The 14,544-nt window shown below is 31.6% G+C and overlaps 1 protein-coding gene across 1 annotated transcript; it reads left to right on the top strand.

Annotated features, from left to right (window-relative positions):
* Nucleotides 1–7,778: 7,778 nt before the first annotated feature.
* On the top strand, nt 7,779–8,698 carry LOC149906583 (uncharacterized). Its single transcript, XM_090105007.1, has 2 exons — nt 7,779–8,100; nt 8,612–8,698. The coding sequence occupies exons 1-2, from the start codon at nt 7,798–7,800 to the stop codon at nt 8,624–8,626; spliced, it is 318 nt and encodes a 105-aa protein (XP_089961133.1). The 5' UTR covers nt 7,779–7,797; the 3' UTR covers nt 8,627–8,698.
* Nucleotides 8,699–14,544: the final 5,846 nt, after the last annotated feature.

Below are 14,544 nucleotides of genomic sequence, written 5' to 3'. Positions count from 1 at the left end.
CATTTTTACACGATCTTGACACGACTTAATGCTTTATACAAAACCATAGTATTGCAATTGTAACAATATGATACGACATCTCTAGCGCCAAGTAGTAAGTTTCGAATATAACGTCCCATCGAACGACAAAGCCAAAATATTTCTAGTTTTACATAATGGATGAACTAAACATAGCTTCAGAAGGCAATCACGATGCAATCACATCATGCACTAGAGATTGGCTATTACAAAATGGCTTCCCAAATATAATTCAGAGCGGGCTCGACTGGACTTTATAGCGGGTATTAGTGTAGGACTAAAGGTAATTCTACTGAATCTGGCCTATGCTCGGGCATTTCTCCTAAGGTAATTAGATTATATTTATCACGGCCTTCTCATTTAGTTAAGTAAAATGAAGTTAGTAGATTAAATATTGAGTTGTTTGTGGTCTGCAGTTAATTCTTATTTTCTAGGTAGTAGGGATTTATATAAACAGAAAACAACTACATGTATAAAGGGATTGTGGGTGACGTCTCTCAAGACCCAAATATGCCCTGTTGTTAAGCTTAAAGGAATTGGGAATAAAGAGAAAACACTTATGTCATATCTTAAACTACCCTACTACATAACAAACGATTTATGTATTGTTTATGAAACAATAAAAAATAACATTTTATATGAATAAAAATAAATTTCCCGATTTTATAAAATTTTATGCTAGAGTCTATAAAAAACATATTCAATGTTAAGATACTCCATGTTCGATATTCGTAAACGAGATTTTTGTTTTATTACCGTGGATTTGTGTACTGTGGGTGAAGTCGTAAACAGGAACCCCTTAATTCAGTGGCTCTACTGTTTTCTATGTGCAAATTTTACAGCCTGTCCTAATGATATTCGACTGAATGGTGCTTCCTTATAATACAATATACGAGTAGGTAGCCACAGTTGTGGTACAGTCAATGTTATTATTATTTTTTATTTGGTAGTTTTTAAATCAATCATTTTCACAATGTTTATTTTTATAATTTTCATCTTATATTCATATTATGGCGCCACCATGTGTATTGAATGGTATTAAGAGGGAGATGATTGTTTACCGGAAATGGTAAAGCATTTGTCCATTGTATTCGAGTTTTTACCCGACTACGGCAAAGCAAAAGGAGGGTTATGATTTTGACAGGCTATGTATGTATGTATGTATGTATGTATGTATGTATATATGTATGTATGTATGTATGTATGTTCATCTGTTCCCTCGTAACTTCTAAACTACTTATCAGAATTCGACAAATGACATATCATTAGAAGCGTCTTAATTGTCCGCTGGTTATAGGCTATATGGGGTTTCACAAAATCTAATGTGGCGCCCTCTAGCGGACAAAACATACAGAGTAAAAAAATAAAGTTAAGATAAATATGCCGTGTTTGGTATCATTTGAAAGCTTTTTACTTGCACATTTTGAATATATATATATATTACTAGCATTTGCTTGTGACTTTACCTGTATTCATGGGCTGATTGCATATAATTCACATCTTTTCGTTCATAGCTTCTTTATTAGTTCATCAATTTAACTTTTGTTTTATACTTTTTCAGCGTCGTTTTTTGTCGTAGTTGGGTTTTAGTTGTTTTACTTTTTATCTTGTACTATACATAGTATAACATGATAACATTATATTCGCTCAACAATATTTATAGGTACATTAATAATATTGCAAAGACATTGCAAAAGTTAAATGAATGCTGCACTGTATACTGATCAAACAAAATATCTATGGTAATACAAATTGCTGAGCTCCCTTCCTTGCAATTGCACAAACATACATTACGCTGTGAACACAAAGTCGAGGTTAATTAATTATTCATGTTTAATTTCAAGGAATCTCCTAGGCGAACGTTGTTTGGCACGTTTTCAAAGTGTAGCTTAACTTAAAGAACCAGTATTGTAAAAACGAATGCATTTTGAATGGTCATTCTCTTAAGCTATATCGTAAAATTCGATTCCCGTGTTTTGGCAACAAATTTGAATTTATATCGTCATAAATTTTTCTGTTGTGTACCGCATGTTGGCGCGAAATCTGCGGGTGGTGAAATATTGCTTACGTTGCATCACCAGCGCTGAGGACTTAGACCATGCGGGTTTTGTAAAATATGTACAAGCGGTTTTAAGGGTCGAGAATTCGCACTGTAAATTACAAGGACATAACATGTGATAATTCATACAAGCAGGAAATACATGACAATTCCCCAAAAACGTATGTGAATGTCATAAAAGGAACAACAAGTCCCTAATAAGTCGATTATTAGCTTTCCGCCCGCAGCACCGCTAAAGCACATTTCACGCCGTCGCGCGACATCCATTTTTCATAAAAATAAATGTCTTCTACTATGAAAGGAATTGAACCCTTTCAAGTTTGGTTTTCGATTTACTTAAAATATTGAAGGCCCTCCTCGAAGGACCAAATTCATCAAAATTAATTCAAGTCTGAAATAAATGAAGCGAAAATTAAAATATTATATTTTATTAGTACCTAATAATTGATGACGATTTAACATAAAGTCCGTTCGCATCTGCATTTCATGGAAATAATATGTGGAATGTGGAATTATGAATATAAGTAGGTACGTTAATAATTAGGTATATACATTTTTCTAGAAAGTTCAAGTACTGACGGATTCAAACAAACTTAAATATTTGTAGATAAAATAAAATCAACTGAAAAAATATTACCACATCCGATTCTGCTTGTACGTTGTTTACACGACGCTTGTTAAGACGACGAATAAACGTGACCTTCCATATTATATTTTAACGAAAAACTGTTCAAAGATAATAAAAAGCATTCAGACAGTTTTTACATTGTATACCTACCTAACTGTATCCCTGTGCGGCGGTATATCATGTTAACAAAGACCACTTCAGACCTAATAATATCGATTGTAAACAGCTATGTATGTAGGTATATTTCGGAAATTAACACAACCGTTCAATATTGATATTCGAAACTTGCTAACAGTCAACTGAAATTTCGTATCACAAAGCCAATCATTAAACTACGCCCAATATTTCAACACGATTGACTTATTGAAAAGCACGATCTAACACGGTTAGAATACATTATATTATTCTGACCTCGCTACTGGGTACATAACTTTTGGTCCCACGACAATCGCTCTCATGACCTACGAACAAATATTGGGACGAAACTTCAAGTGCACCACTCTCCTGTGTTTTCTTAACGAGGTAGTTTGTTTGATCTGGGGAATACTACATTTAGGTGTGGTTCCCCACATTCAATTTACTTCTTGTCTCTTTATGACAGAGAAAGTTAACGAATAAAAGCACAAAAGCGACCTAATTGATTCATTCTCTGGCCGCCCATAGTTAATTAGCTCGGTTTTTTTAGGGTCTTTTTCTTTTTTATTTCGTCTGCAAAGGAGCTGGTAGGTCGCCACCCGCCTGATGGTAAGCGCTAGAATATTTATAGAAGGATTAAGTTTATACATAAACTCATCATAAAAATGGGACAAATAAATGAAATGTATGTTTATATTCCCTTGAGAAATCTTAACAAGAATATCCTTGCTAAAAGATTACAGAAATAGAACATTGTTACGCTTGAAAGGCCAAGGTTGCGAGTCAAAGCACCGGAAGATTCTAATAAAGCTAAATTATACAAATGAATATAGGTAATTAGGTATATTGATTAAATGTAAATTTTGTAGTGTATATTACAATTTTATCGCAATGGAAACCTTGCCAAGACATTTGCCTTTAAAAGTCATACTCCAATCTAAAAGACCCTACTTAAATAGAATATAAACTGCATACTACTGTTACTGCGATTTCTACTACAAAGATTGTCTGTGACCCCAATATACATAAATAGAATGATTTTATACGACCAAATCAAGGAAAAATTACAAGTCAATCTAAAAAGTCAGGAAGCAAAGTAATCGTATATTCTTGACAGCAATATTTGCACAAAAAACGTTCTTTTACGCGCACGTCATTGCAATAAAGTCCTTTATATCAAAATATGGTCTTTATACATTATTTATGTACCTCACATTATATTACAAAACGGTTTAAAAACCTCACATTGTTACATGCAGCATTCCTCACGTTTGAAATATAAAATACAATACAGAACCTACTTTTTAGGGGCTTCCAAATACAAATCCATAATTGGTTATAAAAATATTAACAAGCAAAAAAAGGATTGTAAAAAGCGTTTTCCGTTTAGGGATTTGGACAAATTAATTAAATGAACTTTTTGCAGGTCATCGCGAATGTTCGGAACACAAAGTTAGCGACAGCGCCGTGGGAATATCTAGTATAATCATTCTTCTTTTAATGATAGTTAGTCGTCCATTACCTTTTTGCTCATTTTATATTCTCTCCTTATTCTCTCTTTCTCTTTGTCGCTCAGTTACTTGTTAGAGTAATCAATCTTATAAATTCAATTGTGTTCAGATTTATAAATTTAAGATGTGAAGGTGATTATATATATGCATTGAAAATGTGTTTTGCAATCATGCTGTGTGGATATTTATTTATTTGCCATTATGAGAATTGTAGTATATCTAATACAATACATTAAAATCTCTTTAGAGAACGCAGTACTGATTTAAAACTATTTTTGTTGGCATGTATGAATGTCTTCCACTTTTATCAGATATTTAAAAAAATATTAATGTAATAAAAAAAATAGAAAGGAATGAATAAAAATGTACCTCAGATAAAATGATTATAAATAATAAAGAAATAAGCATTTTATTAACCGGTTTATCCGGGGAAAATGAGTTTTTCTATTAATCCTAATGTTCCTAATCCTTATGAAATATAAGAATAAAAAGTAGCCTGTTACTCCTTACATCGGTTATCTCTCAGTGAAAGTTCCGAAAAAATCAGCACAGGCAGACAATCTGACAAAAATTGTAAAAATTACTATTTTGTGTATTACCATATGCATTTAGTAAATAGCGTATATTTTTATATTAAAAACAGATTCTCTAATTTTATTACTGGTATATAGATTGATACTTATTTGCAGAAGTAGTAGATACGAACAGAGTGAAAAATGTTTATTTTTGACAGGAAATTTCACACTACGTGTACGTGCTAGGTACACACAATATATAATACAATGTTGACTTATTATTCATATAGAGTACAATGTATACCTAGCTTTATTTTATGAAGAATAAAGGATCAACGTGGCTCCAATGAGTAGATACTTTAATACCTTCATTCCCACGTTACTGTTTTTATATTTTCATAAGCTTCTTGTGTATTATCGCAAGGAATTTAAGTATTCACTCATTCATTCACCTGGTGAACAAAAATTGGCGAAACTTGTAATTTACATTGATAGGTAGGTGAGATTTTTGAAGTTAGAGAGGTAATTTAGATTTTTTTAGTCTAGCAGGCTGAAAACAATAAAATACCAACAGTATGGCTTCAAACGCTTCAAACTAAATGAAGCGATGTGATGGATTTTTACAAATACATTCCTCGTTAAACATCTTCACACATTACTGGTGGAAAAGCACCCTTACGAGCGGGTGGATCGCCTGAAAGTCACGAAAACGACTCCGTGAATGTGTTGCTATCTTTAGAAATATGAATATACCTTCTTAAAAGTGTCGTTGAAGTTGCCTGGGAAAACCGAAGATGATAAATCACACAAGATAATTGTTTACAGAAAAATGTTTGGTTGACATAGTTTCCACTTTGTTGTTCTCAGTAAAAGTTAGGTGAAAAATTTTTAAGTTTTATTTTTAGATAGGATTTATTCCCGATACAATTAAATTATGATTAATACAATGCTTAAACAAGTGAATTTGTGAAAGTTTATATCCTGCTTAATAGTTATACATAATTGAAATTGATGCCACTGAAATTCGTGGTGAATATTCTCAACTCGTTCCTTATACTTTTTATAAAATACAGGGGATCAAAAAAGAAAAGCAACTCATTTATTTTAAAAACGTTTGCAAGTCCAAACATTTTGTAATATTTTTACCTTCATTATTTGCTATAATTTTATGAAAAGCATGAAGTTCTTATCGAATTCCATAATTTTCAAATAAGCGTGAAAATTACTGGGTACATGTTCTATTATATTTTAAACTAGATTTCCGCCCGTGGCTTCGCCCACGTTGTCTTAAATTTTACTAATTGTGTACCTTCATCATGAATCACTTAACTCTATCTATTAAAAATAAAGGCTTCAAATCCGTTGTGTAGTTTTGAAGATTTAAGCATACATACTTACATAGAGATGGCGACAGCGACTTCTTTTTATCTTAATATGTAATGAAGTGTAGTATGTATTTCCCTTTGTTTACTATGTAGTTAAGAAGTGTAGTATTTCAAGGATAATATTTAAATTACACGACAATACTGCAATTTAAGTTTGCATTGAAATTCCATGTTTTTAGTCCTTACTACATTTAAATCATCTCTAAATATATACGACAACATAATATGACTAAGATAGATGAATACATAATACAAAATATTATTCATGTCCTATTGTATGTTGCTTACTTAAGGTTGCTACAAAAAAGAAATACTTTAAAAGAAATTAGAGCGATATGCAAAAAATATAATAACAAGTCTGTTAAGAAGCTAAATTGACATTTAAAAATATCTGGAATGTTGAAAATTATTGATTTTAGTATAAATACTTGCTTCATTCTCAAACATACCAATAAATACATCGGTACTAAAAATCGAGTTTCTTAAATATCACTCAACATTTGCATATAATATGCCATTTAATTTAAAATAACTATCTTGTTAGATATTATTAGAATTGATAGTAGGTATTAATTACCTATGGGTCTAGAGCGAATAGACCTTTTAATTAAGTCAATGAAAAGGGCTGTCCTTTACTCATGAAGGGACAGAACATTATAACAGTTATCTTTTTGTCCGCGTCTAAATTTACAGGCAACCTCGATTACTATTCTGCTAATATTTGTCATAATTTAAATGCATTTTAAGTATGCACTATAAATTATTATCTTTACTAACCTATGGGTACTCTCGATAAATTTTTATACATTAGTCATTTTACCTAACAGAAAAGCTAAACTTTTAACAATTTATGTAATAAGAATTTTATGCTGAACGATGGAATATCCCTTAGCTATTTACAAGAAGTAATATAAAATAAGTAGTAATAAGTATAAAATTATTTTTTAATATACTCGTATGTCATAATGCATATTATATCTTTGTTTCAGAACCGGAATGAGACAATTTGATATTTAGTTTTATAGCATTAGATATTTTCCCCCGCTTGGTGATCGAATTTTTTATATTCTTTGATATAAGTAGGTATATGATATGGGTGTGAGTCAAGTTTAATCTTTAAATCTGAAGTTTGTTTTAATGAAATTTTAATTTAGAGTAGTTACAACTATTAAATTATTGGTTTTGTATGTACTAACATTGGTACCTACACGTAATTCAATATTTTTATCTAGATAAAATTTACATTGAAAAGAAACAATGGTTACCAACAACCAGCTCTTTAGCCATAATATTTATAAAGGTTCGTCATAATGTGTAAGTAACTGTACCTAGTTGTTTAAAATCAATTTATGTCCAGCAAGTAATAAATCATTTTTAATTTTATGGTTATTATGTTTCACATTGTCTTTAATACTGTGGGCGATTAGCATTTCTGTAAAAGTATAAGTAATATAAAATATAGTTTTAATTGCTCCAACGTTTATAAATAAGACTGATAACGGCAATCGGTACATTTGTGTATTTTTTCTTAAGCGAACTAGTTGCCATGGTTCGAATAATCTGTGTGGTTTTGCTCATCGCTGCAGCTATGGTATCTGCAGCACCAAACGGTAAACCACATTACGACTTAGACGATGCCCCGGAACTTTTCGAGAAATTCATAAGGGAGCACCACAGAGTCTATAAAGATGATGCAGACCGTGCAGAACATTATAAAGCATTCTTGAAGACCCTCAAGTTGATAAACGATTCTAATAGCGACCCACAACAAACTGCGACGTTCGACATCAACGAATTTGCTGACTATACTCCGGAAGAAGAAAAACATCTATATGGATTAAAAAACATGGTAAGTAGACTAAACAATAACTTGTATTATAAATAGCATCATAGGAAACTAGGAAGTTTAGTCGACAATGTTAAAAAGGTAATAAATAATACATCATTAATAAAGACGTGTGAATTACACCCGTTAAAATTTTTACTTATTTTTACTTTTACTTATAACTTATACCCCTTTTACTTATAACGCATAATTATAATACAATACATATTTCTATGAATGAAAACAATCAGTACCTACCTAATCTTTCAATTTTTCGGCACCTGAAGATCAAAGGGGCATTATACCGCAACAATTATTTATGTATCAAACAAAATTATTTGGTTGAGGGAAAATCTTTAAACACCCCTATTTACCATTTCTCAGTTAATAAAATAATACGCATTTTTTAATATTTTTTCTAGATCTACCTCCTACCTACGTAGACTTAGGAATCTATAACTTAGTACCTTCTATGTGTAAGTGTGCAATAGCAAAACATATTAAAATGTATTTATTTATTTACCTACCTTTTCAGAACGACATGGATTGAGGATCAGAAAACATTAACATATATGTATATATTATAATGCAACAAAGATTCCTGTATTATTAACAATAAAAGCATAATATATTTATTATAATGTCTTTAATTTATCCTTCATAAGTATTCATTTATTGGTGAATAAGGTATAATAGTTATATGATCCGATATTATGTGAGTGTAAAATATGATAAAAAGATCGAGTCCAGGATCCTTCGCCCATTTTTGCAAGTGATTACTATCAAGCTAATTTTCAGTGAGTAGCTTTATTTTGATGAGACGCCCAATAATTATTGGGCGTCCTGTACGAAACTCTCGATTGTGGTAGCTAATGCAGAGGTAACAAGGATAAAATGTTTTGATTTGATGGTTCTCAAATATTTATTACGCAATTAGTAGGACAATATGTCTGTTGAATTATTATATAAATATTAACTAAGTGAAAACAAAAAAATCTGTTGGTTAGTAATCATTTATGATGACCTCGTTATCGATACACATTGGAAAGAGGGGACTCTATGATCAAACCATAGATTTTGTAGTAGGACAAATATTTTTTCGAATAATTTAGATAATTATCTTGAGATTGAACAAAAAAAAATTCAGTTAGTAAGGTAAAGTCATAATAAAGGATCACCATAATTTGATTGAAATAATACGTGTCCCTTTACCTAAGTCACGCCAAAATTATTAGTCAAGAGCTAAGGTTGATTAATTATTGCTTTCAGGTAAGACCAATAATTAATTTAATGTTGCGAACACAATACCAAACACAAAGACAATTACAGATTTAGACAGGATTATAGGATAGAGATTTATAGCTCTGTAACGCCTGTCTTTGGCAAAGAAGTATTAGGTTACTAGTGTGCACTTCAAGAAAACAAACCATTTCATCATCTCGTCAATGAACAGCGTGAACGTCCTTTTATGAAATGTTAGTTGTTACAGGTGAGTCATGCTATAATATTGCAGTATATAAGCTAAGGATAATATTATTCAGTGTTTTGAGTACCTACGTCTTAAGTAAGTGCATACCCATAGATCAAAATACAATGAAGCACACAACCTGAACGAGAGAAGCACAGTTCCTGAAATAACATAAAATAGTATTTGTTTTATCGACTAATTTAAAATTCAATGCACATTCAATTAACACGCTTCTAAACACTTAATAATTACGCTGTTATATATATATTATAGTTATACCCTAAACAATATAATATATCAGAATCGCAATAACGGATGCCCAGTCAACCAGTAAAGGCTTCAGATTAACATACTTGATAAAATACACCGTCAAGTGGCGGCTCTTAGAAACAATAAGCATTGTATTATCTAGCTATCTTATAGATATATCTTCCGGATACAATTCATACTGCCTGATGAAGTGCACAATCGAATGGATCGCAATAATATGATATTGTGTTTAATATTAGATTGCTATTTATTGGTGATACCTTGATTATTTGTTTGACTTTTGCCGTCTCGATGAGCTTTTGTGTAAGTATAGGTACAGATAAATCTTAAACATGATATAACGATATTATATTATACTAGCTTTCCGCCCGCGGCTTCGCCCGCGCAGTCAAAGAAAAACCCGCATAGTTCCCGTTCCCGTGGGATTTCCAGGATAAAACCTATCCTATGTCCCGGGGTAAAAAGTAGCCTATGTCCTTTCTCGGGTATCAAAATATCTCCATACCAAATTTCATGCAAATTGGTTCAGTAGTTAAGGCGTGATTGAGTAACAGACAGACAGACAGAGTTACTTTCACATTTATAATATTAGTATGGATTAAAACGATATTATATTAATGGTTTTGGGAAACGATATACTAGATTATTCAAATAAGATCGAAAGAAAAATAATATACCTACAATCTCCTAAATCACCTAAATCTGAAACAAAAGATGACATAACCAATGATCCAAACACTAGTTCCAATGAGCGCTCATGCCTTTATTACGATTGCAAAAATTTAAACGAAAAAGTCCAATTCAGTAGAAAATACTTTTGCTTCAATAGAAACTACACTCAAATATACATTTAGTAAAACTTATACTTAAGGCGCGGAATAGAGTAAAACCCAGCTTTAGCCGTTTTTTGTACTGTTTTCTGGAGCTATCTCCTTCTTATCCAAAAGATATATCAACTAAATAAAAATACATTAAATTTCTACATATTCTTGGCTCAAAAATGGTAAAAGTATTTTTTTATTTTATTGACTTATAGTTTAATTAATCTCCTCCCAAATAAATCCCAGAAATTAGAAATAATTATGTATACCGTGTATCTCCTCCTAAACTAATTATTCTTTTGATTTGGTATTTACACTATTGGATAGGCAATTTCATTACGAAAATTATGGTAAAAATTTTTTTTGGATAGGACCTAAACTAGATTTTATAAACATTTTATTCAAAATTTTGAGCGTATTCGCAACTATATCTCTTGCGCTTGTATGGGAGATTCAGTCGGCCGCTAGGTCTCGAGGGTGAAGCTTGTGTCGTTTGTCGCCGTGAGCGTCACATGACAATCACGTGACCCATGTTTATTCGAATCTACGAATATCAAACAATGAGCGAGGAATAGACGCTACTACTATTAATTTATAGTGAGATTTTAGAAATCATCAATAATATAATAACTCGTCAATGAGCTTTAGTTATTATAATCTTCTTATATATAAAAATGAATCGCAAAATGTGTTGGTAAGCGCATAACTCGAGAACGGCTGAACCGATTTCGATAATTCTTTTTTTATTATATTCCTTGAAGTACGAGGATAGTTTTTATGTAGAGAAAACGTAAATATGTACCACGGGCGAAGCCGGGGCGGACCGCTAGTATTTTATATAATTATGATATTTAGTTCTAAAAACATTCAAATGCTTTATAAATAAAAATTTTTTAATAATCGAAAATATTTTATAAAAATTATTACTTATTTTATTAATTTATGCAATAAATCACATTTTACTTTTTAATTTTTTAGTGACTAGTAAGTAGGTATAGACAAACATTTTAAGTTTTAAGTATACTACTTTTTGTCATGGGTGTCATTTTCATGGTTTTTGCGGTAGCTATTACCCAATATGAGGTCAAAACTAAAATCCAAGATGGCGTCGAGAAAAATTTTACATCTTTTTGTCATGGGTGTCATTTTCATGGTTTTTGGGGTACCTATTAACCAATATGAGGTCAAAATTAAAATTCAAGATGGCGCCGACGATAATTTTACATCTCTTTGTCATGGGTGTCATTTTCATGGTTTTTGGGGTACCTATTAACCAATATGAGGTCAAAACTAAAATCCAAGATGGCGCCGACGAAAATTTTACATCTCTTTGTCATGGGTGTCATTTTCATGGTTTTTGGGGTACCTATTAACCAATATGAGGTCAAAACTAAAATCCAAGATGGCGCCGAGAAAAATTTTACATCTTTTTGTCATGGGTGTCATTTTCATGGTTTTTGGGGTACCTATTAACCAATATGAGGTCAAAATTAAAATTCAAGATGGCGCCGACGAAAATTTTACATCTTTTTGTCATGGGTGTCATTTTCATGGTTTTCGGGGTAGGTATAAACCAATATGAGGTCAAAACTAAAATTCAAGATGGCGCCGACGAAAATTTTACATCTTTTTGTCATGGGTGTCATTTTCATGGTTTTTGGGTTAGCTATTAACCAATAAGAGGTCAAAACTAAAATCCAAGATGTCGCCGACGAAAATTTTACATCTTTTTGCTATGGGTGTCATGAAAATGACACCCATAGCAAATTGTTTTTGTGGTAGCTTATATGAGGTCAAATCTAAAATACAACAAGGTGCTGACAAAATTTTGACATTTTTTCGAAATGGATGTCATTTATGTGGTTTTTCTTACAATCGTTTACATATTAATCGAGCAGAATTCAAATTCTGTGGTTTAGGTGTAGCTTTTTGAAGTGAAAGTTCTATAGGCGCATTGAGAGTAAAATTTCAAGCTCGCGTCATGGTAATACCGTCACGTCATGGAGTAAGGCGGCGATTTTCGTATCTATGAATCTTACCAAAGAAGTTTCACTTCTGACATGTGTTCTCAGCTCACGCGCTCTTTTTTATTTTATTCTCTTCGTTTTAGTATATTAGATGAACTCTATTTTAAACAAAGTTGAGCGAATACAGTGAAAAAGCGAATATATCTGTCGGGATATTGACACAGAGTTGCGTTTTACATTACATTTCTATATATGTATTTCAATAATCAATGCTCTTTAAAATTGATTTCTCCCGTAATATATAGGATTCGACTATATAGCAAATTTGAGTATTTACGCCGTGGCTCAAATAATATCACAAAATTCGCTTTCGTGATAGATCTTGTTTTTGATACATAAAACAAGGCCTTGGAAGCGAAATTTTCTCCTTTAAAGTAAACTAAAACAAAATAACAAATAGGTACAAGCTATATAGTCGAATTCTTGAAACTGACACCCATGACGAAAAGATGTATAATTTTCATCGGTGCTATATTACATTTTAATTTTGACCTCATATTGGTTTAATAGCTACCCCAAAAACCATGAAAATGACACCCATGACAAAAAGATGTAAAATTTTCGTCGGCGCCATCTTGAATTTTAGTTTTGACCTCATATTGGTTAAAACCTACCCCAAAAACCAAGAAAATGACACCCATGACAAAAAGATGTAAATTATCGTCGGCGCAATCTTGAATTTTAATTTTGACCTCATATTGGTTAATAGGTACCCCAAAAACCATGAAAATGACACCAATGACAAAAAGATGTAAAATTTTTCTCGGCGCCATCTTGTAGGTAAGTAATGTGACGAATATAATAATATTTATTTCATTCCGACCGTTTCTCGGAATAACATCCATTTTCTAAGAATTGTATACAATGCCGGATTTAATACATTGCCGGTAACATAATATGTATGACAATTCTTAAAAAAGTATTTTATGCGTTTCTTAAAAAGCTTCGATATTGCATACAATTCCTAGCGGTTTTATAAAACACTCACACTTTTTTAAGTTGGTTGAATATACTAACATACTTTACGCTGTCGCACTAGACTATTAAAGGTTTATGTATTTGTGTATAAAAGTTGGTGTATTTAAGGTTTTATTTACATTCATGTATATTTATTTCAACTAGAAGTCCTTCAAACCATTTGGCGACAGTTTTTGTAGAACATTTGAATGGGATTGTGTATCTAGTTTTAAAGAAATATAGAAATATCACCGAATGATGATCATGACAGAGTACCATCAATTTTGATTCATTTTAAAAATTTAATATAAAATTCATCCATATGATTATAATTTAACTCTGAATTGGTAAAGACCAAAATTATGTGTTTGCATCATTATAATTTTTTTCTATAAAAAAATATTTTAATTGTATGCCATGTCTGTTACTTCTGAGCTCTGTGAATTTTACTTGTATTTGAAACAGTTCACGCGGATGCGCGTTAGGTGGCGCAAGAATTATTTGCGAAGTATTGTAGAAGCGGCGGGTAGCTGTGGTTCGGGAAAAAAGTGTGAATGCTCAAGGTCACTCGCTGAGGGAACGACCTTAATAGCCAAAAATCGATCGATAGAAATAATTCTCTTCTCAAAATCCTGCACAAGGAAAATATACAATCTATTAATAATTACCCTATCTTATGTAGCCACTTAACTCAAAACATAGCTTAAATTTTCACATATTGTCCTTATAGTACCAAATAATGCATTAATTTCACCCAGATCATATTCACAGATGCATTTCCTCTTGTTTCAGTTGGATAATGTTATACCAAAGGAAGTATATGCTTTATCTATTGTCTCTGTTTATAGTAATTATGTTTACCTACTCAAAGGAAACAAGTATGTACTTAGTATTTATTTAAAAAGGTGTATAAATTTCAGAAATA

This window comes from Colias eurytheme, chromosome 8 (assembly GCF_061535395.1).
Source record: "Colias eurytheme isolate Ceu_HAF_F1 chromosome 8, ilColEury1 Martin Lab GWU primary, whole genome shotgun sequence".
In the NCBI taxonomy this organism is placed as follows: domain Eukaryota; kingdom Metazoa; phylum Arthropoda; class Insecta; order Lepidoptera; family Pieridae; genus Colias; species Colias eurytheme.
This window is presented reverse-complemented; position numbering and strand designations above follow the sequence as displayed.

Coding starts and splice junctions, on each gene's coding strand:
- LOC149906583 (XM_090105007.1), top strand. CDS start 7,798: ATGGTTCGAATAATCTGTGTGGTTTTGCTCATCGCTGCAGCTATGGTA.